At 45.4% G+C, this 26,286-nt stretch overlaps 1 protein-coding gene and 1 long non-coding RNA gene across 7 annotated transcripts in view; both read left to right on the top strand.

The window, feature by feature from the left end:
- The window catches only part of ASTN2 (astrotactin 2), a 915,666-nt gene extending 907,436 nt beyond the window's left edge, over nucleotides 1-8,230 (top strand). For all 6 annotated transcript variants that reach the window (XM_084993997.1, XM_021074505.2, XM_084993987.1 and 3 more), the window contains one exon: nucleotides 7,406-8,230. In XM_084993997.1, the coding sequence (XP_084850123.1) occupies nucleotides 7,406-7,643 (238 nt within the window). In that variant the 3' untranslated portion in view covers nucleotides 7,644-8,230. The remainder of the gene's footprint in view (nucleotides 1-7,405) is intronic.
- A 1,658-nt stretch (nucleotides 8,231-9,888) lies between these two features.
- The window catches only part of LOC146407175 (uncharacterized), a 45,446-nt gene continuing 29,048 nt past the window's right edge, over nucleotides 9,889-26,286 (top strand). The window contains exons 1-3 of the long non-coding RNA XR_014826093.1: nucleotides 9,889-9,950; nucleotides 10,228-10,305; nucleotides 10,562-10,670. This is a non-coding gene — a long non-coding RNA (uncharacterized LOC146407175). The remainder of the gene's footprint in view (nucleotides 9,951-10,227; nucleotides 10,306-10,561; nucleotides 10,671-26,286) is intronic.

Below are 26,286 nucleotides of genomic sequence, written 5' to 3'. Positions count from 1 at the left end.
AGGTTTCCAGGGTAGGGGTCTAATTGGAGCTGTAGCCACCGGTCTACACAAGAGCCACAGCAACGCGGGATCTGAGCCATGTCTGTGACCTACACCACAGCTCATGGCAACGCCGGATCTTTAACCCACTGAGCAAGGCCAGGGATCGAACCCACAACCTCATGGTTCCTGGTCAGATTTGTTAACCACTGTGCCACAAAGGGAACTCCAGGACTAAAAATTATTAATCTCTTTTTCTTACACAGTCAGGAGCTAGACCCCAAGTGTCCTATACACCATCCAGGAAGTAGGTGGGAAATGTTAGTTGTGCATCTTTTATGGGCCAAGTCATTTGTCTCTCACTTCATCTCCTAAAAAAATAATTTTGAAGATGAAGCAACAGAAAATCAGTGGAGTTAAGTAAATCATTCAAAGTTACACAGGTAATAAGTGTTAGCGTTCAGGTTCAAAATATTGTTTCCTGACCTCAAACTATTATAATACATTGCATCCCAAGGTATATACATAACTGACAGATGATGTAATACGGATCTCAACAGAGAAATGAAATGCTTCAACCACAAAGAGGAACGTGTGACTTGTGATATCTGGGAAGATCCAGAAGACTTCCTGAAGAGGAAATTTTAGCGTGGCTTTGAAGCATGAATAGAACCTCAGTGAATGCGGTCCTCTCATCTCAGGAACTCGATGCTGTGACAGCTGTCACAGCAGGTTCTCTTGTGAACTACTCATCAGATGGTATTTCTCTGTGAATCAACCCCAAATTCCTCTTAAATTAAACACGAACAAAAGCACCAAAAATCTATTTCAACTCCCACTAACCTTAGATTCTGCTCTCCTCTGAATGTTCATGTCTCTCCCAAATTTGTATATTGCAAAGTGATGTCATTAGATGGAGGGGGGCCTTTAGGAACTGATTAAGTCGTGGAGATGGAGCCCAATGAATAGGATTAGTGCTCTTATAAAAGAGGCCCCATGAATTCCTGTTGTGGCTCAGGGGAAACGTATCTGATTGTATCCGTGAGGATGTAGGTTCGACCCCTGGCCTCACTCGGTGGGTTAAGAATCCGGTGTTGCTGTGAGTTGCGGTGTAGGTCACAGACATGTCTCGGATCTGGCATTGCTATGGCTGTGGCGTAGGCCAGCAGCTGCAGCTCTGATTCAACCCCTAGCCTGCGTACTTCCATATGCCACAGGTAAGGCCCTAAAAAGACAAAAATAAATAAATTAGTAAATAAATAAATGGGCCTCAGAGAGCCTTTGTCCCTTTCGCCACGTGAGGACATGGTACAAAAATGCCATCTACAAACCAGGAAGTGGGGCCTTTGCCAGTCACCACATTGAATCTTCTGGTGTCAAGATCCCACACTTCCCCGACTCCAGGACTCTGAGAATTTTATTCCTGTTGCTTTTATAAGCTACCTAGTCTGTGGGATTTTGTTATAGCAGCCTAACCAGACTAAGACAGACTCTTTTATAAGACAAGGCTTGATTCGCTCACCTCTAGTGAAGGGAAACCCATTGGAGATAGAGAAGGACCCTATCTATATTAAGAGGACTTCATTTCAAGGTTTTTGTTTTTTGTTTTGCATTGAGAAAAAAAAAATGCCTTCTGTTAGTTTTCCCGTGTTTGTCTCCAATGCTTAGGTGCCTGGCAGCAGAGATCTGAGATGCTGTTCTCACACTCTTTTAACCTTGGCCAAACCACCTGACCAGCCTGAGGGTTATTTTACCACCTAAAGACTGGGACTGAAGTGTGCTCTAGAATTATGATGAGGATTCTACTTAAGATGATGTTGCATAGGTTTCTGGCACATAGTAAGTCCTCAATCCCATGTACTCATTATCATCCCTGACCCTCAGGGTGTTCCTCTCTTGTCTTCAGTTATTAGAACAGCATAGCTTTTTTCCTAAATCCCCCCTTCGTTGGCACACTTGATTCCTGCTTTTAGTCCTTCTGCAGGAGACTTGCTCTTGAGACAACCTTTAGCATCAGGATCTGGCTGTTGTGTACATGTGTCCCCCTTACCAGAAGTGACGGGTTTTCCAGGTGTGGCCTGACAAGAGCAGCATGCATGGAAGTCATTGCTTCTCTTCATCCACTCTCTCTACTTCTAGATCTCGTGTTCCAGGTTTTCACAACCACGTTATGCCCTTGACTCTCATTTAGCTTGAGATCAGCTAACGCAGACACGTTTAAGCTCCACTTGAGAAGGAAGGAGGCCAATGGGAAGGTTTCCTTGCTGCCTCTCCTCTTTTCCTCCATTCCACAGCCCCCTTAGAAAGTGGGTCTCTGTCCCATAACTGTGTCCACAGCAGACTGGGAAATGGTGCTGGGAGAAGAACGGTCAGTCAAAGGGCCTAGGCTCCTGGAAGAAGTGGCATCCGAGGCCAGCCACCAGCTCCTTCACAGGCCATCCCTGTCTAAATCTCACCTGCTGATACAATGAAATATTCATGCGTGCTGTCCCTCCTTCACCTCTGGCTTCGTCTTCCAGCGGGCCTGGGTCCTGTCTCCAGTGAGGAAGACTTCCTTTCCGGTATTTGAGTAAAGTGGTCACTCTGACCGGTGATTTCCCCCTGCAGGCAAAGATTAGGGCCTTTGATTTATGGATCTCTATTGCCTACAATTTATTACCCAGCCTTTGGTCTCTCACTCCCCCTCCTCCTCTCTTAGCCTCTGAGCACCTCCAAGCCTTCTATTCATGGCTCCCCCTCCTGAGTTTCCCTGCCTTTGTTGTCTCAGTGCAAACCAACATGCTAAGGCAATGTACTGTGGAGAAAGGGCAGGGCTCAGTTAGGCAAACTGACATTGGTTTAATGCCTGTTATATGGACATTCCTGTGTTGGATGCCCATCCAGTGATTTCATTCCAGCCTAACAGCAGCCCTACAAAATAAGCATCTCTACCCACACTTTACAGATGAGGAGTCTGAGGCTCATGGAGAAGCAGTGACGTGCCCTAATGGGCTCTGGAGCCTGTGTCCTTTCTATACTGTAATATTCTACTTTGAATCTTGGCCAACATTTACTGCAAACTAAACTAAGCAAATTACCCAGAAGATCTCTTCTTTCCAAAAGCACTGTTATTATTCCCATTTTACTGATGCAGTAACTAATAGTTAGTAGCGTCAAAGAACTTCCCGATGATCCACATAGCTAACTAAGTAATAGAACTGGGATATAGGATTTTCTATCGTGGCTCAGCAGGTTAAGAACCTGACATAGTGTCTGTGAGGATGCAGGTTCATTCCCTAGCCTCTCTCAGTGGGTGAAGGATCTGGCCTTGCCACAAGCTGTGGCATAGGTCACAGATGTGGCTCAGATCCAGTGTTGCTGTGGCAGTGGCGTGGGTCAGCAACTGCAGCTCTGATTCAACCCTTAGTCCTGGGAGCTTCCATATGCCACAGGCATGCCCTTAAAAAGAAAGAACTGGGATTTGAATCTGGAATTCCAGAGCCAAATATTTCATCTTGGCTCTCTATACACTTCGGACAATTACCTTTGTTATTAACTTACGTTGCTCCTTTAGGTAAATTATTTTCTCATTTCAAAGCTTAGTTTCCCCATCCATACAAAGGATTGAGTTCCAAGATTCTGTCTTTGAAAATGGCTGGGCCTTGGGAAACAAAGCATTTGGTCATGTTGGACGGCTTGTTCTTCCCAACCCCATCTGGTATTTTGGCTTATTTTTGTGACTGTCTAGATCAGACAGTGACTCTCCATCGCCCTCCCAAGTACAATACTTGACCATGGCTCAGAAGCATCTAGATCTCTACCAACCTGACTGGTCTCTCACCACTTCTCTGTACTAACCATTTCAAAACACTGCTGCTTTATGCTCTCTTCAGTCAGACTTTGGATGGGCTATTTCCTCCGTCTTGTCTTCCATCTTCCTGAAAGTTTTGTTTCATCAGTGACATAACATCTGTAGATCAGATGTTATATCCCCTGGGAAAATGTCTCTGAGCCCCGCCCCCAATTAATTACTGGGTGTCCACTTCATATATTCCAATAGCACCCAGCATATTCTACAACCTAGAACTCTGCCCCTAAATCAGAGGCTATTATTACGTCTGTCTGTCTCTTGCCACCAACTTACATAAGTGCTCAAAGCTTAAACCAATACACAAATACTGATGATGGTGGTGGTAGTGATACTTTCTGACATGTATCAGGGGCTTACTATGTGCCAAACACTTTTTTCTAAGAGTTTTACATGTATTAACTTATTTAATCCTCACTTCAACTCTATGAGGTGGGCAAATGTTAATCCCTTATTGTAAATAAGGAAAGAATGAGTGTTTTTTTTAAAGCAAGATAAAAAGCAAACCAGCATCTGTTGGTACAATGGCAAGAACCATGGAACACCTTGGGTGGGTGGGGCGTCTTTTGTCAGTACCTGGTTTCCTGCTGCTACTCTTGCCCTCCCTCAGTTCATTTCTCCTCAGGGCAGCCAGAAGTGTAGTTTGTCTCTGAAAGAATCTGTTTCTTTGTTGCTTAAAACTCTCGAATAACTCCGCACTTACCCTCCAGACAGTAGTCACAGATACCTTTTATTGAGGGCTTGTTATAAATTGCTCAATAACTTTTGATTTTTAAAACAATCTTTGTGGTGGATACAGTAATCATTCCCCTTTTAAGGGTAAGGAAACTGGTTAAACAATTTCCTCAATTTCTCAGAGCTAGTAAGTGGCCACGGTGGGGTTTGAACCTGAGTATTCAGGCTCTAGAGACTGTGCTGTGCACCATTACTCTGTACAACCAAGGCCCAGTCCCTGGGCTGCTCCAGTGGCCCGGCTCCTGCCACTTCTCCAATTTCCCACTGCAAGCCAACTTGTACACTGAATCTCACCATGAACGCCCAGAACTTCTGCTCTATCCCTTCTCCCTATGCCTTTACCTTCACCTCTTATTATGCCTTCATCCTCTTCTTTACCCGGACCCTACTCATTCATGAGGCTGAGCACAAGTTCCCCTTCTCCAGGAAGCCTTCTTGGATTTCCCAATCCTACCTCGGCACTGTCCTCTCCTTCCCACTGCTCCCACACCTCTCTGTATCGTTGCTTTTGCCACCTGTGTTGCAGTTTTCCATGTATCTGTCTTTCCTACTGACTCGAGAGCTCTGCCATATAGCAAATGCTCAGTAGAGGAACAACCAGTGACGTTATCTCCTTTAACTTCACCAGCACCCTGTTTATCAAGGGAGGAAATGGGTAAAGTTCCCAAAGTCACAGAGCTGTTAAGGAACAGAGCAAGCACTGGCATGGGGGAGCAGAGAGTCAGCTCCTCAGGCTCCTCCTGGGAGGTGCCTGCCAGAGGTGAGGGAACCACGGGTCGAGTGGCAACCTGGGTGTGATTATGAAGCTGTGAATTCTTGGCACCTCAGGAAATATTCCACCCAAGTGGTGAACTATACAAAGAGGACTTTTTGAAAGGCACCTCATAAATTGCACCCACAAAACCTACACTCATAAGACCAGCCCTTTAACTGCCGCCACTCAGGTGCCTAACACGGTCTCCCATTGGTGGGGTCTGCTGTCGTAAAATGCCCTCCCTCTGGGGTCTCCCAAGGGCACAGAGAGGACAGCAGGAGAGAGCCTCTCCTGCAGCTCCCCCAGCATTTCCAGACAGCTTAAGGATCCTGAGCTGGAGAGAAGAGTGGATCCCATGTAGATGCCACACCTGGACAGCAAAGCCAACTATGCTGTGACCCAGGAAAAGGATGTTCATTTTCCTTGCTAAGCCTCGTTTCCACATATTTAATGAGCTTAGATCCAACTAAGCCATCAGTTTTCGAATGGGGGGATTCTGGAGACAATTTTAATGTCATGCCCAGGGCTGCTGATGCTATGATACCTTGTAGGCAGAGGCCGGGGATGCTGCTGCATTTTCTGCAAGACTGTCCCCACAGCAAAGTGTTATCCAGCCCACATGTCAACAGTGCCCTTGTTGAGAAATGAAGTGGTCTCAAAGATACTTGCTTTAATTTTCGATGCGGTTGTCAGGTCTGCTCAAGCATCCTCTATCTCATGTTGTATAAAAAGCTCCAAATAAATCCCAAAAGATGGTCACCACAGTACGGGGTGATTCATGCTGGGACATGTTCAGAGTGACCTTGACCCTGGGGCATTGTACATTTCCTACAATAGAAGCTATTATTTATTGGGACGCTTACCAGGTGTCAGCCTCTGGGCACCCCTCTTAGTTAATCCCACAACCACCTTATGAAGGGAAGGTCACCATCACTATTTTAAGAGAGATGAAAAGTGAGAGAAGTTCTGATTTGGGGATATAGATATAAAGGGGGGAGGGAGTGGGATGGACTTGGGAGTTGGAGTTACTAGATGTACACTATTACATTTAGAATGGATGAGCCATGAGGTCCTGCTGTACAGTACAGGGAGCATAATGGATGATAATATTGAGAAGCTTTGCTGTACAGAAAGAATCATCACAACACTGCAAATCAACTATACTTTAGTTTAAAAAGTAAATTAAAAAAATAAAGGCTTTTGGAGTTCCTGTCGTGGTGCAGCAGAAACAAATCCGACTATGAACCATGAGGTTGTGGGTTCAATCCCTGGCCTCGATCAGCAGGTTAAGGATCTGGCATTGCCGTGAGCTGTGGTGTTGGTCACAGACAAGGCTCAGATCCCGTGTTGCTGTGGCTGTGGCATAGGCCAGCAGCTGTAGCTCCAATTGGACTTCTAGCCTGGGAACCTCAATATGCCACAGGTGCAGCCCTAAAAAAATAAATAAAGACTTTTGATAATATAAAAGCACAGAGGGCAAGGCCTTCTTCTGACTGTGAGAAAAGAGTATGAGAGAATGAGAAATGTAAGAAAGCAGACAGAGAGGGACTTGGTGGATGTTCAGGCCAAATCCACCTGCCCACCTCTAGTGGTCAGCTTGATGTTTGACCTTGGCCAAGCAATGCCATTTCTCTCAAGCTTGGGCTCCATACCTATTGAATATGCGTGGAAAGAGCAAACTTTCAGGGCTCTTCTGAAGATTAAACACAATTTTTTAAATGTGTTGAAAGTACTTCCCCAGTGTCTAACACATTGTATCAATACATTTTAGTTATTATGCAAGAGTTATCATAATTTCCACTTGGTCAGAGTCCTAAGCCCCTATCTTATAACTCTTGTATCTTAGAAATGACATTGTTAGGTTAAAGGTTACACCTCCCTTTTGCTTTTCACTCATTACACAGTTGAAGAAGTCAAGTTCCAAGGTAATTTTTGAACAGGTGCACGAAAGGCCACATTCAGGTCGGGCATGGTGGGGAAATTGTTGGGACAGGAAGTCCTCATCTGTCTGTTGACCTTCACTCGCCACTGCAAAGGCCTCATCCTTGATCTGGGCTTCTTCCTTCATCGCTGTCTCCTCCCTCTTCCAGGAAGGCCCACCTGATCCTGCGGCGGCTGGAGAGGGTGAGCAGCCACTGTTCCAGCCTCCTGCGAAGCGCCCACATTCAGAGCCGCGTGGACACCGTGCCCTACCTTTTCTGCCGCAGCGAGGAGGTCCGGCCTGCGGGTATGGTGTGGTACAGCATCCTCAAGGACACCAAAATCACGTGCGAGGAGAAGATGGTGTCCATGGCCCGCAACACGTATGGGGAGTCCAAGGGCCGGTGAGGGAGGGCGCTACCCTCCGTGAACACAGAGACTCTCCGTGGGAGGGGGAGCAGTGCTCTCGTGGCTCCTGGGGCCTGGGTGGGCTGGGGAATAGCTGAGGATGGGCCTGGCAGATGAGGCTTGCCAGCAAGGCCAAAGCAAACTCTTTCTCTTGTGGATAGCCGACAGAGAACTTTGTAACCACTGGAATTATTCATTTTCCCCATCTTTTATTTTTTCTAAGATGTCATTGACTCGATCAAAGTCTCTCCTTTTTAAACTTTTTCTTATGGATGACGGTCAATCCCGAGGCAGGAGCTTTCAGGTGGAGACCAAGCGGCCTTTCCTCTTCTTCCTTCCTCCTGCCACACTCAGCTTCCCTCCTGCTGTGGACCCCGGGAGGAGACCTATGGAGAGACAACTGGACCTCTTCAGCATCAGGAAGGAGGCCCAGAAGATTGTTGCAGTGAGGAAGCTTGGGTCTTTAGGACTTTTTTTTTCCAGACGTGTTAGAGTTTGCAGGACCCCTGCCTCTTCCTGCTATACCTGTGGGTCCACACAGAGTCCCTGCAGGAATTTCCATGCATTAAAAATTCCTATTGTCTCTCTTTCTGCTTGGGTGGTGTTTCTTACTGATGGGGGAACCTCTGTTTATTCACGCAACAAATATTTATTGATTGTCTGCTACATACCAGGAAGCCCTGGGCATGCCACTACAGACAGAGAGGCTCCCTGTCCTCAGGGAGCATATAGTCCAATGGAAATTATAGAGAAGCAACCAGTTATGTGAGGCTGTGGTAGGGGAAGAACGGAGGTTCCCTGAACTCATTGCTGGGTCATAAGACAAAGTGGAGGGGTTTGGAAATGCTTTCTTGAAATAGTGATGCTTTTGCCCCAGAGATGGGGTAGCGGTGGGATTTGCTCCAGACAGGTCGGACACCATGAACAATATCCCAGAGATAATAGAAACCGTAACTCACTCAAAGACTGAAAGCACTTTGCTTGAGACAAGAGCTGGAAGTAGGAAGAAGTAAGAGGTAAGTCTGGGAGCTAGGCTGAGCCTTGGAAGCCTTGAACAAAACATTGGATGGTGTTTGGAGGAACTGAGAGCCCCTGCAGAACATTATAAGAGGAGTCAACTTGCTCTTTAAGAAAAACCATTCCCTGGAGTTCCTGACGTAGCTTAGTGGTTGACGAACCCGACTAGTATCCATGAGGATGGGGGTTCGATCCTTGGCTTTGCTCAGTGGGTTAAGTATCTGGCCTTGCTGTAAGCTGCGGTGTAGGTCACAGACACAGCTCAGATCCCGTGTCACTGTGGCTGCGTTGTAGGCCAGCAGCTACAGCTCCGATTCGACCCCTAGCCTGGGAACTTCCATAAGTCTCAGATGCGGCCCTTAAAAGACCAAAAAAGAAAAAGTAGAAGGAAAAAAAAAAAAGAAAAAGAAAAGCAGTTCCCACTCCAGAGTGTTGGACCGGAGAAGGCAGAAGAGGATGGCCACTGTCATTTTCCAGAAGAGAGGGCAGTTTGGATCCTGAGGTAATGGGGAAAACTGCCATCACTACCTCTGCTTTTAAATGGCAGTCGCACTGTTTCCACCCTGTTACCTGGGAGGGTAATGAGTAGAAGAGGCTGTGTAAGTCCTTAACTTCCTGGCAGTAGTTCAGAGAAGCTAGCTTGCTCAAGGAGATGGGGTGTAAGTCAGGTTCTCATAATTTCATAACAGGGATGACAGCTATTGAGGAGTGGGGTGGGGGTACTGTGGAAATTCAGAGGGGAATAGTGAATATCAGAAAAATAAAAGAGTTGAAAATAAGCCTACTTTTCAGTCTTAGAGAGTGCTAATGAGACCCACAATCCCTTCCTGATGATCTACATGCTGAGTGTTTTCCCCCCACCCCCAGGCCTCTAATAATCCACACAGAGTAACAAAGCAGGAGATTCTTCCAAACAACTCTTGGTGCCTAAAGATCGGCTCACCTTCCAACAGTCTAAGCTCAAAGGTGCTCTATTTAAGAAGTTTAATTATTATTGGATTTACATTTGTGCACGTGTGTCAGTGGACTTTAGATGAATAAATTTCCACTGCAGTGTGGATGACTCTTCTCCTAAACAGAGTGTATTCACAGAAGAATAAGCATCGTTTCCAATAAGAGGATGACAACAGTAGTCACCATCCACTGAGTACTTGCCCGTCTTAGTTATGGTAGAACAGACCACCATAGACTAGGTAACTTATAAACAATACAAATTTGTTTTTCACAGTTTCTGGAGGCTGGGAAGTCCAAGATCAAGGCCTCAGCCGATTTGGTGTCCAGTGAGAGCTGGTGAGTTCACCGGCAGCCATCTTCCTGCTGGGTCTTCACGTGGTGGAAAAGGAGAGGAACCCCTCTGGGGTCTCCTTCCTGGGAGCCTGAGTCCCATTGGTGAAGGTTCCATCCTCATGACCTCATCATCTCTTAAAGGCCCCGCCCTTAAATACTGTCACACTGGGGTTTAGGGTCCAACATATGAATTTGGGGAGAACACATCCAGTCTACAGAATTGCCACATGCCATGCCTTGTTCTGAGTTGCTCGTATGTGTACCCCTTCCCGAACCCTAGGTCCTGGGCCTTCACCGAGTCACCCCATTACTATTGCTTTCCATTGTCTTCACACAACCTGAGGAAAAGGTTCAACAGGTGCGTAAAGTTAATTGGCCCCAACATGCTGGGGCTGTGGTCTGGGCCCAAGTAAGTTTGAACCTGAATCTGCCACCATTCAACAACTATTACCCTTAGGTGAGTACTTTGATGTGTGAACCTTAGTGCTCCCATCCACAAAATGGGGTAAATGATAGTCTGTTCCTGTGGGGTTATTGTGAGAATTGAGTTGTGATAACAACTGTAATGCACCTGGCACGATATATAGTAGGGTCTCTTTTTTCTCTCCTAATAGACAATGTGCATAATGCTATTAATCTTGGAGAGATAACTAGGAAGCTGTCTGCGGAAGGCATAGAGAACTCTGATCAAGAGCAAGAATTAGTGACAAGCAGCCCTGTGAGGTATGTGGATTGTAAATAGCGTTGAAAGTTTAACTCAGGTAGAAGTGACCACACTGGTGGAATTTAGCACACCACACCAATTTAATAGCAAGAGCCCCAGGACCCATGTGCTTTCTCTCTGAGGTTCTCACAGATGGCTGTGGCTTCTGGATAGCTGTCCAGCTTGCCAACATTAGCTGACCCCCTGAGAATATCCACCATCAGGCTGCCCCCAACACATTCTACCACCCAGGCCCCTCTCTGGCCTCAATCTTCTTTTCTTGACAGTGTGGAGTCTGTTGATCTTCTCAGCCCCCATAAGGCCCCCAGGAGTGGGCTTGAGAAGCCCAGTGAGACAGGTGTGTGTATGTGTGTTTGTCTGCGCTTTGCCATCTAGGACAAGGAGGTTAAACCAATATTTGTTAAGATGTTTTGTTGGAAAAAGAAATGGCAAAATTCTTGAGGTGCAAGTGAAGATGCTGGCTCCAGTGCCCTGGCCTCTGCACAGCCAGACTGATTCATGTGTTGCTACCAAAAATGCCAGGAAAGCTCATGCCCCACTATGCTGGCAAAGACAAGGCTTTCCATGTGGTCTCTGCTACTGAAAAGAGAAATTGTGCCCATGTGGTCTCCACTACTGAATAGAGAAGCTGTATGTACACAGAGGTGTGGGTTAGGGGTGCACAGGTGGTCACCGCTATATGACTCTCATCTTCTGTAGGGTCAAGAAGTGTCTTCTCCAGACCGGTTTCATGATAGACCGTGAATTGCGTAGACAAACGCTGATAACTACCATTTAGGGTTTTCTCATCCTAGCAGTGACTCTGCATACTTACCTCAATTAACCATGTGAAAAATAGCCATGTGCTAATGTGACCACTATTTTTTCAATCAAAGGAAGTGAGGTTTACACATGTTGAATAACCTGCTTCAAATCCTATAGTTAGTAAGCCATGCTATTGAAATACTGAGACCTAAACATGGACAGACTGACTATTTCAGACGAGTGGGTTCCGAGCTTATTATCTCTTCGGGCACATGTGTGTAATGCCCCCCCCCTTCTCCATCTTAAGTCAGAAGATAAGTCCCTCTAACTTCCAACCAATGTTTAAGTACTAATTTCCACGTTCAGGGTACTAAGATGAACAAGACCCAGATCCTGCCCTTAAGGAACTCCCAGAATTTAGCTAACTAAATTTCATGTGATAAAATCAGACCTTTTGGAATCAAGCCAACCTGAGATTAAATATTGGCTGTGCAGTTTACAGTGAGGAAGGGCTGGGCCCTGAGAGAAGTGTATAAAGCAAACTCAACAGGTCTTGCTAATTAAGAGGCTCAGATTAGCTGACATTTACTTAAGCCTCACTTTCTTTTTCTATAAAGGAGATGAATACACTATCTCAAAGTATTGTTGCGGAGATTAAATTAGGTAGTATGTAGAAATCTTTGAAAACAGGGCTGTCAATAAATAGTTATTACAATGATTTTATTATGTGAGAAAGGATGAGTGAGATTAACTTTACTTCAGGAAGACAGGCATCAGGAAAGACTTCACAGTCAATGGATGAATAAATTCAGTAAGTAAAGCAGTAGAGAAAGGACATCATTAGCAGAGAGACCAACATAGTTCTGAGAGAGAGTGCCGTGTTTGAGGGATGGTGAGCAAGGGGTGTGGGCTGAGAGATGGAAAGTGTGTTCAGAGAGGCTGATAGTACAGACCACATTGGCCATTGGAAGACTGAAAGAAGGGATGTGACTGACATAGGCAGGTAAGCATTTTAAAAAGACACTTCTGGTTGCAAAGAAGGAGAATGGAAAGAAGGGAGAGAGCCCACAGCACTAGATTGGGGTGGTGGTGGTGGTGTGTAGGAGAGAGATGAGGCCCTGAGCTAGGGCTATTGCAGTGATGAGGCTGGACCTGAGTGGTATGAAGGAGGTTAACTCAATAGGACTTGCTGACTCAGAGGCCCAGAGACTTGAATTTTCCCTTTCTTTTTAGTGTCTGAGAGTTAGACTGAGCAGGACATGGGACATGAAGTAGGTGGTAAGTCCACTTGGGCTGAACAGACAGTGCCTGCATGAAGCAGGATTTGCATCATGCAGATAAGATCATTGGAAAGTGAGAGAGCCAAGGATATCATTTAGCTTTATATGGAAGCCATGCATGGAACTTCATGGAACTGCATCAATGTGTTATGAGTTCCAAATGTCCCATGGCGAGGGACTGTGTAAAGCCAGTGTAAACACGAGGAAGAGTTAAGTACTGAATTTAAGAAGAGTGCTGGATTCTGCATCCTTTTCGTCTCTTCCTCCTCCATCATCATCATCACTATCCTCATCTCTCTTATCATTTAATTGATTGATTGATTACCATATGCCAGGTTCTGTACATGTATAATCCCCAGACTTTTTCATACCCTGTGATATATAAATTATCACTCCATTTTATAAACAAGGAGATTGAACTTCAGAGGATTTAAGATGCTCCTTGGTCTTAGGCAGCCAGTAAGTGGCAGGACAAAAATTTCAATCCAGGTGTCATCTGACCCCAGAATTTTAATGACTCTGTTGCCTCCTAAGGTGGGGAGCTCTGGGTTTGAGTCTTGCCTCTGTGGTAGAGTGGCTGAGTGACCTCAAAGAAGCCATTCATTCTCTGTGAGCCTTGGGTGCTCTGCATGCCCGCCATACTAGGGAAGATGTATGTGCCATGGATTCGAGGAAGTGTATTAGATGATGACTCACGTATAAAGAACAGTTTTCACCTCCCTCTCTCCTTTATCTTCATTACCTCCTTTTGAGGTTGACGGTGACAGAATGAATGGCTCCATTTGGCCAATCTAGAGAGGGTTAAGGTTCCAGGAAGGCTGTAGACCCTGGATTCCCAGCCAACTCTTAATTCCCTAGAGACAACCCCAGTCCTACTCATGGCCATACTAGCCACTGGTTGCTTAGGGTCCAACAGCCTTGGGCAAGTGACAACCTCTCCATGCCTTCCCAATTAGGAGGAATAATAGTGCCTCTCATGAGGTTATAGTGAGGAAGAAATGAGTCCACATATGTCAGATACCTTGAACAGTACTTGACATGTAACCAGTACTATATAAGTGTTAGTTGTTGTCACTGTTCTTTTGCTCAACACCCTATGCTGTAACCACACTGAAAAATCCCCAGAAATGCTCTCTTGTACCTTCCCTCTTAGCCTTTGCATGTGCAAATCCCTCTGCTAGGAATGCCTTTCCAGCTTGGGCACATCCATCTGCAATGTCTTTCACTGGCTTCCTGAGTTGCCTCTCCCAGAAGAAGTTGGTCACTCCTCTGGGGTCTTATGGTAGGATCGCCTGCCCCCATTCTAGTGTTCTCTTCATTCAATGTCATTGTCCCCCATAGGACTCTGAGGAATATAGGACAGTGAGAGCATAGATTGGGTAGTCTTCTCTCTATGGCCTTGGAGCCTCTCAATGGATGCAGCTCATAGTGGAATCTGTGTTCATCTAGCAAAATTGAGCTTGATGCCTAGCATGACGTTGTCCTAAGGGAGAATCCCAGGAAGCACATGAATGCCCAGGACCCCTTGAAAACAGTGGCCTTTCCACTTTGCACCATCAGTGCTGCCTACGAGGGTCCCTGAGAGAAGGGCACAGCCAAACAAAACCCACAGGCTTTGTGTGGGGGTGTGCTCTTTAATTGGCCTCTGCCCATTAAACTGCCAGACCCTGAAAGGTGCTCACTATCTGTCTCCCATTGGAAACCTTGCTGCATGTATTTGTACATGTTACAGCCGAAGCCAGGCTGCTCTGTTTTCCTGTTTTATGGGAGTTGGCAGCAGGGGAGGGTGAGGGGCCACAGGTGTGCTCTGCTGGATAGGCGGGCGTACATGTGTGTGCATGTGTTTGAAGGAGAAACGAGAAAACTGGGGTGGAGGTTGTCAGTTCTGGTGGCAGTGAGTGCCATAAATGGGAAGCTAGGACTTCGGATCCTGAACTGTTACGTTTAGAATGGACAAGCAATGAGGTCCTACTGTACAGCACATCCATCATCTCTTGAGATCAACCCCCATGGACGATAATAACGAGGAAAAAATGACTGGGTCACTATGCTGTACAGCAGATATTGTCTCAACACTGTAAATCAACTATACCCTAATAAAAAAAATTAATTTTTTTAAAAAGAATTCAGATTCTGGACCCAGCTCTGACCCTCACAGACTGCAGAACCCTAGGTCAATTTCTCTCCAGTCTTAGCATCAATGTCTTTTCATAAACACGTTGATTGGTAAAATCAGCACATGGATGAGGAATCCTTCAGCTCTAGCATTCTAGGTTCTCAAGCCCTCAGGGCCCACAGCTGGAAATGGAGAGAGTAAACAATCCTATGTATTTGTAGAAGTCGCTGTTTACAAATCAAACCCCCAGGGGAGAGGTGTCACTTATTCCAAGAAAACCTCTCTATGACCCCCATACTCAGGACAGGGGCTCCTCCTTTTGGTTCTCACAATCCCATACTTCTGTGATGTTTCTACTTAGTCCATTGGGTTCTCATCATGCCTTTGGAAATCTGTCTTCTCCTAACACACGAACTCCTGGGTGGGGCCATGATTCATGTCTTCTGTGTCAATCCATATGGTAGGTACTCAGGAAATATGTGCTGATGCGACTCTTCATAGTTGCAAAGCCATTTTTGTGTTAATCTTCTAGGACAGGGCCCTGGATCTGCACTTCTTAGACAAGGAAAGTGAGGCTGGATTTGTGTCCACACAGGATCTCCAGGCCAGAGCAGGGCTTTGGGCTTCTTCTGACCCCTTTGGGGTCACCTTTGGGTGCAGTCCCCTTTGAGGTGCACCAAGAGGTCCTTTGGTGGAATTGCCCAGGAGCCACTAGAGGGGCTGGAAGAACTTCTGTGCGGGAACTGAAGTCTGTTCAGATGTAAGGCTTCAGCACCCTCTCCCTTGGTCAGAGAGGCTGGTCTCTTGAGGGTTCAGATTAGAAATGATAAATTTCAATAACAAGAGACAACAATTACCACCTGTCAGGCACTTTCCAGGGCCAGGGTCTGTGCCAAGGGCCTTAATTACACTAGCTCATTTCGTTGTCACACACCCCCAAAGTGTGGCTGCCAACATTTCCAGTTCACAGACCAAGTCCCAAGGCTCAGGGAAGTTAGGGCATATGCCTAGGTCATGCCATTAGCAAGGAACTGGGCTGCAGGCTGACTTAAGACTCAGTGATTCCTGCAGTTCTGTCCTCATAACCACATCAAAGGCCAATGCCCACATTCTATAAATGGGAAGACTGAGGGCCAGAAAGGAAACAGGACCTGTCCAAGGTCACACAGCTGACAATAGCGAGGGTGGAATATTCCAATTTTTTCCTCCAGTGCTTTACTGATACCTTGGCAACCTCAGGTCCATCCCTCTTCCTGACATATGGGCAGATAAGGAGGGGCATGGAAGAAAGCCTTACCTCTGTTCAGGAAGCAAGGCCAGTGCCAAGTCAGGCCAGCCTCCCCAGGCAGTTTTGTAGTCCAAACACCAGCCTGGTTGCGGTTCACTTGGTTTTACGATCAGGGATGACGTCGTTTCTTCGTTGACTTGCAAACTGTTCAACGCCACAGTCAACACACAACCTTCCTGGGGCAGAGCCAAGAGTCGTGTGTTGAGAGGGGTTGCCCAAGGGGATCAGCAAGGCCATCTCTGCCTTATCTGAAAATAAAACATGACTGATCAGCTATGTGGCCTTGGGCAAATTTCTTCCCCTCTTTGGATCTTGATATCCTGTGGAATGTCATTGGATTGAAATTCGCAAATGACCTGAGAGTTTAGGGGCAATAAAGATTTTTAGTGCCCACTCATTGAGATTCCAAGAGTCTTGGGAGAGACCTGGGAATCTGTATTTTTTTATGTTTCCCAGGGTGACTTTGACCCATGCCTTGTTTCAGAACCACAGATCTCCATGATTTCTAAGAATGTTTCCAAGCAGAGCACAGAGAGCTTGTGGTTTACATGGAGGATACACAGAGGCCCAATCGCATCTTTAGATGCTGTGATAGTAGGCATGCAGCTCCAGGAACAGACTCTTTTGTTGGGGTTTAACAGATAGAGCGCAGACCAGAGGTTTGCCCAGGGAGGTTGGTTTTGTCTCCATACGAAGGACTGCTTTTTTGGTGTGTGTGTGTGAGATGGTAAACTTCCCAGCACTTGACAGGTACAAGCTGAGAGTCGAGCAGATTGAGATTCAGATCTCTGGGGTAAGGGACAAAATAACTGCAGAGAGAGTGGTTAAAGATAGAGTAATTCTGAGGAATGAATAGGGGTCTTGGAATCAGACAACCATTGATTTAAGTTCCAGCTGCCCTAAGCCTGGGAATTGTACAGACCTAAAATGGAATTTTCTCACCATAAAAAATAGGAACCCCCATATTCACCCTTCCGTCCTGGGATGTTGTAGGGAAGGCATTATGAATAAATAAGAAAGGGTCTGGCATAGAGCCCTACACGCAGCAGGTGCTCCATAAAGGCCCGCGTTTCACTTTTTCTTTCACTTGTGGTTTTCACATGCCCATCCTGTTGGCACCCCCATCAGTTCTAAGAAAACCTAACTTGAGGGAGAAAGAGCTGCTTCTTACCTAACCACATGTTCTATTACATAAGAAACAGGGGCTTGTGTGAAAAAACAAAATCAACAAACAAAAACAGAACAAAGCATGACAACTGGGCAGCAGAAGTTTCTCCCGTTGGCTGAGGGCATGAGACATGGACCACAGATGAGGACTTTTTGCCCTTGTTCCTTTCAAGTCTTCAAGTGAAACTTCCAGTTGGGGATGGGCCAAGCTCAGAGCCTGCTCCCCACATCTGTAATTGGGTTAATTGCATTTGGACTTGTTTAATATCTTTGTCTCAGTATCAGTGGGCTGTAACCATCACAGAACATGCTGCAACACTTGATGCTGAGCAAAACAATGTGATATTTCTAAGCAGCGGGGACCCAGCAGGGATGGCATTCTGTAGCCTCCTTCATTATCCACCGTCACTCCACAGGGCAATTTCAAATTTAAGCATCATTATGGTGTGACCCTGTCCGTGGCCAGTTACTTTTTGTTATACATCTTATATCTAAGTAATGCCAAGTTATTGAAATCTGCTGCCCATTCCTTTCCCCCCGCCCCCCAGAACTCCATAACTTTGCTCATCCTGTGAAAGTGTGTGAGCAAACTCTGGCCACCTTTATTCATCTACCCAAGTCTGTTTAAGTAGTTGAAACGTCTTTTTTTTTTTTTTTCTTTCTGGCTGTCGAGCAACAGTTCCCTCTTCTCAGCAACACGCTGATGTTTTGGAGGGAGAGTATAGAACCATTGGGTATGATCTTGGTGAAATGTAAGTCAGAGTGTTCTGTTCTCCCAGTGCAGAGGATTCCTCTCATTACCCAGGCAGGGGTGCCAACTAGACTCTCCCTCTCAGGACTCTGAGTCTTGAGCAGAGGGATGCAAGAGAGCAACAGTTGGGATTTGTTTTGCTGTGGATCTTGGATGAGATTTTTGAGCTCTTTTTGCTGCTGAGCCCCTGAAGCCCCCTGGCTTTTTAACTCTTTCAAGTCTTATTCTCCAACTTTCCCACCAGGTGGAAACCTATGTGGCAAGCTCTCCCAAATGCTAACAGTAAGTTCTCTTTGTGTCAAATTCTGTTGCTGCCACTCACAACCCATGAACTCTGGCACAGATATTCAACCACGATTCAAGAGTATTTCCTCTGGGAAGCCTTCCTTGAACTCTCAGCCACAGGGCTCATTTATTCATTCATGTTATTCCTCTGCAAGCCTCACTCTGTGTTTGGTCCTGTGCTGGGCTCAGGCAACATGGAAGCTGGGTACCTGCCCCTTCCTTTGAGATTTCCCAAGTGCCAGAGATCGCATCTATGTTAGCCCCACCAAAGCAGGTCAGAAAGCTCTGGGTTTTATGACTGTGTCCTCTCAAGGCTATGTGATCTTCAACAGCTGGGCAGTGCTCCATTCACCTCTGGGCCTCTACGGCCCAGTATGGTGCCCAGAGCCTACTGGATGCTAAATAAACCTGTACTGAACAGGACTGACTTACTTTGGGAGGCCCCCTATGAAGCCTTAAATCCATAGCTGCTTTAAGAACTAACCTAGGCAGTGAAAGTAAAGAGGAAAAAAATGGTTGGGTGAAAAAAATTGCAGTGGATGTGTGTGCTTCAATTCAATGAAGCACTCTTTTACTGTTGGTCTGTTTATAAAAATATATATATATTCTACCAGTAGCAATGACCTACTGAGAGCTTTGGTGATGGGATGGAAAGATTTCACCTAAGGGTTCTAGTAAAAACCCCAGTGAAAGGGATTCCCATTCCCCATCTCTCCCCACACCCTTCTCTCTTCCCATAAGAAGCCTTAATGGACCTTTAGTGCAATTCTGACAAGATGGAAATTGCAAAGAGATGGAATTTCCACGTTGGGCAGAGAACAGAGGAATGTTATTCTTCTTGCTCCAACCCTGAACTGGCAAGCTGCCTCTGGGTGGGAGAAGGGACTTTGTGAGGGAACTAGAGCAGGAGCAGGGAAGGAGGCAGAAGCCATGATGATGGGATGCCAGGCCTTCAGATGTTTGCTCCTCACAGATGTGCCCTCGATGGCTTGGCCCACACATCTGGGAGATAATCGTCGCCACGGCTCACATCTGGAGAGCACTTTACAGGTTGTGAAACCCTCTCACGGATGTCTCTTAAGCAGATTCCCACAGCAACGTGGACAGAGCAGATAGCACTGTCCCCATCTAACCCGTGAAGTTCCTAAAGTTGTCACATGGCCTTGCTTAAGCAGTGATGGAAGTAGCAGTGATGACGACAATAAGGACAGCCAACACCCATAAAGCACTCACCATGGGCCTACTGGCCCCTGCATTCTGCTGTATTCATTATTGAATCTCCATGGCCTTTCTGCAAGATGGTTATTTTTTTTTTATCTCCACTTTACATACAAGGAGAATGAATCACACGAGGGTCTAGCCCTTGGCCCAAAATCACACAGAGAGCCAGTGGCAGAGCCACGATTCAAGCCCAAGAGTTTGCCTCCAAAATCTATACTCTTAACCATTATTTCATGCCTGCCTTCCTGTCAAAGCAGGGAAGAGAAACAGGTCTGACTCCTAATTTCATTTCACTGTTGATACCTTTGTGTAAAGATAGAAGCATGATCCTGGGGGGAGACATTCCTCCACTCTAACTGTGTGCTGGGTGACTAAGCCCTGCCTGGCCCTGGGGTGGACAGTGGGAATCTCGGACTTACCACCCCTTTCCACTGGCCACACATGCACCAAGCATCAGGACCATTCTGTGTCCAGCTCCTGAAACATATTGAGCACTTAATAGTGTGAATAAGGAGTTCCTGCCATGGTGCAGTAGAAACGAATCCGACTAGAATCCATGAGAATGCAGGCTTGATCCCTGGCCTCGCTCAGTGGGTTAAGGACCTGGCATTGCCGTGACCTCTGGCATAGGTTGCGTATGTGGCTCATATCTGGTGTTGCTGTGACTGTGGTGTAGGCCAGCAGCTACAGCTCCAATTTGACCCCTAGCCTGGGAACCTTCATATGCCACATGCATGGCCCTAAAAAGACCAAAAAAAAAAAAGGAATCATGTGAATGAATGTGTTGTTCCTTCTCAAGCAGGTCACAGTCTAGAGGAAAAAGACGTAAGCGAATATAGAGTCATTTTTATAATTATAGTATAATTACATTGTATATGTATATACATTGTATGTATATTATATATTTAGTGTGTGTGTGTGTATGTATGTATATTATACACACACATGCACACACACATACAAGGGAATGTCGAGAGCTCTAGTATGGCCTGGAGATGAAATGGAGGAACATGAGTGAGGAAGGCTTACTGGCACTGCCACTAGTTCAACACACCTGAAATGGAGAGGTATTGTAGATGGAGCACCATCCGGTGAGCCTGGACAGGTAAGCTGTGATGTGTTCCAAAGAGCTAGGCATTAGGGGTCAGCAAACATTCCCCCCCAATTTTTAAAAGTTTTATTGAAATAGCTGATTTACAGTGTTGTGATAATTTCTGCGGTACAATTAGTGATTCAGTTATACACATACACACATCCATTCTTTTTCAGATTCTTTTCCCATATAGGTTACCACAGAATATTGAGTAGGGTTCCCTGTGCTATATACAGCAGGTCGCATCAAACTTTCCTTAAAGGGAAGTACATAGTAAATATTTTAAGCTTGGTGGATTATATGGCCTCTGTAGTACCTACGCACCTCTACTTCAAAAGTAGACATAGATGGTATGTAAACAAGTGAGCATAGCTGTGTTCGAAAAACAAATTATTTCCAAAAATAGGTGTCAGGCCCGCTTTGGCCTGTGGGCTGTAGTTTGCTGATCCTGACGTAGGGTGTTGGGTGCGTCTGAGGCAGTATGATCAAGTTTATTTTCCCTCCTTCATTCATTCCTTAAGTACTTCTTGAACACCTGATACATACCATGTATAGTAGCAGTATCTTCCCTCTTGTTGCTTACAGTCTGCAGGGACAGAAAGAGTGAGTCACCACAGACTGGCACATCCTCTGATAGATCAAAACAGAAGGGGTCATGAGGTCACAGAGAGAGGCCCTTAAACCCAAATGTGGAAGGACGGACCCACACCAAGGAAATAATACTTGAACTGTGGCCCAAAGGATGAACAAGAGTAAATGAACTGAAAAAGCAAGCGTTCCAGATAAATAAAAGTTGGGTGGAGCTAGAAGACTCTCAAGGCAAGCGGGCCTAAGAGGAGTTCAGTGTATATGGGGCAAGGATGTGGTAGGGAGAGTGCCAGGAAGTGAGGCTGAATGTTAAGTGCTCCTAAGATCAGTGACATGCAATAGAAATACAGTGTCAGCCAGGTATGTAATTTAACAATTTTCTAGTTGCCACATTAAAGAAGTTAGAAAGAAATGCGTAAAACTAAATTTAATCATGCAGATGGTCCCCAACTTGTGATTTTACAATGATGCAAAAGTGATTAGACATCCAGTAGAAACTGTACTTTGAGCTTTGAATGTTGATATTTCCTGGGCTAGTGATGAGCTGGCTATGTGATCCTCTCTTATGACGCTGGTCAGTGGCAGCCCCAGCTCCCAGTCAGCCCTGCCATCACGAGAGAAAACCACTCATACACTCACAGCCATTCTGTGTTTCACTGTCAGTACAGTATTCAAGAAATGACATGAGATAGGCAACACTTTATTATAAGATAGGCTTTTGGGGGGAGTACCTGTTGTGACTCAGCTGGTTAAGAACCAACATAGTGTCTGTGAGGATGCAGGTTCAATCCTTGGCCTCTCTCAGTGGGTGAGGGACCTGGCATTGCCACAAGCAGCAGCATAGGTCACAGACGTGGCTCGCATCCAGTGTTGCTGCTACTGTGGTGTAAGCTGGCAACTAAAGCTCCGATTTGATCCCTAGCCTGGGAATTTCCATATGTCACAGATGTGGCCATAAGAAAAAAGGGGGGGGGGGCTTTGTGTTTGATGAGTTTGGCCACCTTCAGGCTAACATAAGTGTTCTGATCATATTCAAGGTAGGTGAGGCTAAGCTGTGCTGTTTGGTAGGTTAGGTGTATTAAATGCATCTTCGACTTCAGACATTTTCAACTTATGATGGGTTTATAGGGACATAACCCATCATAAATCAAGGAAGAAGTGAATGTTTTACTTAACCCCAAATATTCAGATTATCCTTTCAATGTGTGATTAATATAAATAATTATTAATGAAATTCTACTTTTTTTCTGGTACAAAGTCATTAAAATCCAATGTAGGAGTTTCCATTGTGGCTCAGTGACTTAATGAACCAATGTTTCTTTGAGGAGGCAGGTTCAATCCCTGGACTCACTCAATGGGTTAAGGATCCAGTGTTGCCACAAGCTGTGGTTAGGTCACAGATGCAGGTCGGATCTAGTGTTGCTGTGGCTGTGGCATAGGCTGGCAGCTGCAGCTCCAATTTGACCCCTGGCTGCAAACTTCCATATGCTAGAGGTACAATCATAAAAGAATGATAATAATTTTTAATAAAATAAAATCCGCTGTGTATTTTCCGTCTCAATTCAAAGTAACCATGTGTCAAGAGCTCATGTGGTGAGAGGCTTCTGTGTTGGCTTGACCATGCAAAGCCATGCAGGCTGTCAGTGGAGCAGTAGAGTCTGGGCTGTAGCATAAGTGTGGTGGGATTTTTATGTTCCATATTGGTAGCTGGATAGCCTGTTACCTTTTTTTTCTTTCTTTTTTTTTTTTTTTTTTTTGGTATTTTTAGGGCTACAGCCGCAGCATATGGAAGTTCCCAGGCTAGGGGTCCAATCGGAGCTACAGCTGCTGGCCTACACCACAACCACAGCAACTCAGAATCCTTAGCCACTGAGCAAGGCCAGGGATTGAACCCGTGTTCTCATGGATACTAGTCAGATTCATTAACCACTGAGCTACGAGAGGAACTCTCAGCCTGTTAACTTTAAGTTTGTGGTTTCCTTCTGCCTAATTGCCTTGGGATAGAAAGCTCAAAGAAGAAAAGCAAAACGCAGAAGAGCGGAAGAATGGAGAATGGTCAACTTTGGATGGGCAGGAAAAGAAGAGTAGGTGGCTTTACTAGAAAGCCTGTGAAAATTGAATAGAATAGAACCGAATTTCCAACTGACCTAGACAGGTGATGGTTGAGAGGTGAGATGTCTGGCAGATCCTACTCACACAACGGGGAGTCGAAGCCCCGGGGTTCAGTCAATCATCAGCTCTAAAAGCAAACTGGCAACCTTCTCACTTAGAACCTGAGGATGTGAAGAGAGGGAGGGCAGGTCACTCCAAGAGGCCACCTTTGTGACCTTGATTCGAGTTGGAGGTTCAAGAACCCAGCCCAGCCTGTGGCTGAGGAGTCTGAGACTCCCTCATCTCTGAGCCTGTGAAGGCTGAGACCAGTCTTCCAACTGAAACTACTAGACCTTCTGGGTGGGTGGGCTAGTCTCAATTATAAAAACCGTTTCTCAGGTGTTCAGATGTCCTTCTTGCTGCCCAGTTCCCCACCTACCATCAAAACTTCAAACCTAGGCTTCTGCTTGATTGCAGATTTGATTATATTTATTCAAACACAAGCAATTGGGATGTGCTAAGTGTTGGAATTACTGATCATTTTTTTAAAATTACATTTTTCTATCTCTAATCACATGCTCATATTGGTTAAGCCTTAGCAACTGGAGGTCTTTGGGGCAACCTCTTTAATGAAAAAAATGAAAAAGATTGGTAATTAACATGATTTGAGTGTTAGCATACTTTACCAAAGTGCTGAAAAATTTTGTTTCCTTAATTGGTTTAGTTGCAGCCTGGAGTTTATATCACTAATTGGATTAGCATGTGTTTTCTTCATGAATGGTGCTTAATTCAGAGTCTGCCCAAATATGTTCATATCTCAAACAACCACAGAAGACTATGGTGATCCAGGAGATACAGGTTGAATGAGAAGCAGCTTGAGTGTTTTGAGAAATGGAAGAAGTAAATGGACAATTAGTGTAGTATGGTTAAGGCAGTTTTGGAGAAAATAGGGGCTGGCGGGGCCACCCCAGGCTGGAATGAGCTTGGATAAAGCTTCCAGGAGCATCATCAGGCATGGTTATGTTCGGGGGTTCAAATTTAAATTTCACCCCTTAAGGGTCTTATGGCTTAGGGAAATTTATATACTTTCTTGCCTCAATTTCCTCATGTATAAAATAAGAATACTGATATTCATATCTATTTTGATGGATTATTATGTATGATAAATAAGTGTGTGCAAAGTGCTTACTTCCCTATCAGGAATATAGTGAGCCTACAGTCAGTGTAAGCTATCATAATACTAAGTATTGATATGCTTATCTAAGCTGAGACTAAGATAAGCTGAGCTAAAGAATGAATAGGAACAAGCTATGTGTAGCTAATGGAGAGTGTTCCAGGTAAAGGGCAGAGCCTGAGTCCAAAGCTCAGAACTAAGAGGACATGGCAGGCTACAGGGACCAGAGGAGGTTCAGAGTCTGGAGCATAAAGTGAAGGGTGGGTAGGGGGCAGTGGGGATGGTAATAAACAACAAGTCTTGCGAGGTAGGCAGAATCTAAAATACTGGGCAACTGTATCCTTGAGGAGTGAGCCTATTTCCAAATCTCAGGCTCCGAAGACAACTTAAATTTGCAGGTGAATGGAGCCCCAGTAACTGATGCTTTGTATGTGTTAACATGAGTTACAGGAGAACTGCAGCTGTTTGAGATGAAAGCATTTGGCAGAGAGCTTCATGGAAACTATTTTAAAAATATCAACAGAGAGGAAAATTTGTAAGGACTCAACAGAAAGCCATTCCCCTAGCAGAAAGGAAATATCAAGGTTTGGGTTTGGGTCTTGGATAGGGCACTAAATGTCTGGAAACTAAGTTCTCTCTCTGACTCCTTGGGAAGAGATTTTGAAGTTGGTCCTTGGGAGTTCTGCCTTCCTGGCCTGAGCTGGTAGAGATGGTGTGTTTCTGTGTGTGTGTGTGTGTGTGTGTGTGTGTGTGTGTGTGTGTGTGTATACAGATGGATGGGTAGACACATTGTGTATGTCCGGGAATTGGAAAAAATGGGACATCTGGAAACCTCTTGTCCTACATGTGATCTGTGTTACCTTTGCATGTTTTTAATCCTGGAAAGCAATGTATTCATATGTGCCAAGGTGTCAAAGAGAATGAGCTGCTCCTTCTTCCTGCAAAGCCCAGATAGGTTCCTGGTAGGAGCCAGAGAAGAGGACCCAACCTCCTGGACAAACTTTTGGGCAAAGGACAAAAATGTGCACTCCCTCATACACTGAAGACAGAAGAGGAAAGGAAGGAGGTGATACAGAGTCCTTGAAGTCAGATGAACCTGACTGTCCTTCCTTCTCTTTCTGAAGCACTACTTATACTTCAAGTCTTATTTCAAGGCTCCTGGAAGAAGTCTTCTGGGTTCTTCTCCAGTCCCATCTCCTTTGATGGCCCACATGGAGACAAGGTTCTAAATTCATTGCTGTGCATTCTCTCACCAGAATTCTCTTATCCAGGCTACTCCCTCTGCCTGGAACTCCCACCTCTCCCTTCTTGGTCTGGCTGACTCCTAGTCAAGGTCAAAACTCCATTTGATCATCACACTCTTATCCTCAGGCCTGACTCCCTCTCAAGCTTGGCCATTGACATTAAAAAATATGTTTCCACTCTCATGTCTTTACCAAGAGACAGGAAACTCCCTGAGGGCAGGGGCCATGTGGTGTTTATTTTATCCATTTAGAATCCTCATTACCTAGCATATTAGGTGTGAACACATGGACAGTTGAGGGATTGGGTCTGTGCTTGAAGTATGACCCCCTTATCAGTAGCAACCTTATCTCATGGAAAGTTTTCAGAAATTAAAATTCTTTGGCCCTACTCCAGAACTACTGAATCAGAAAGTCTGGAGTGGCGCCTGGAGATCTTAACAAAGGATTCTGGTGCATGCTAAAGTTGGAGAACCACTGGTCTAGAAAAAGGGGTTGGACCATTGTAATGAGAATGCTGCAGTTCCTAAGAGGTTCTGGTGACACTAGCTTCAATAGAACATATGGCTGTCATGA

Source organism: Sus scrofa, chromosome 1 (genome assembly GCF_054392235.1).
Source record: "Sus scrofa isolate SSC_HxYL_T2T_F1_AM1 chromosome 1, Sscrofa_HxYL_maternal_Yorkshire_Landrace_v2.0, whole genome shotgun sequence".
NCBI classification, from domain to species: domain Eukaryota; kingdom Metazoa; phylum Chordata; class Mammalia; order Artiodactyla; family Suidae; genus Sus; species Sus scrofa.
Note: the sequence above shows the minus strand (reverse complement) of the source record. Positions and strands in the feature narration are given on the sequence as shown.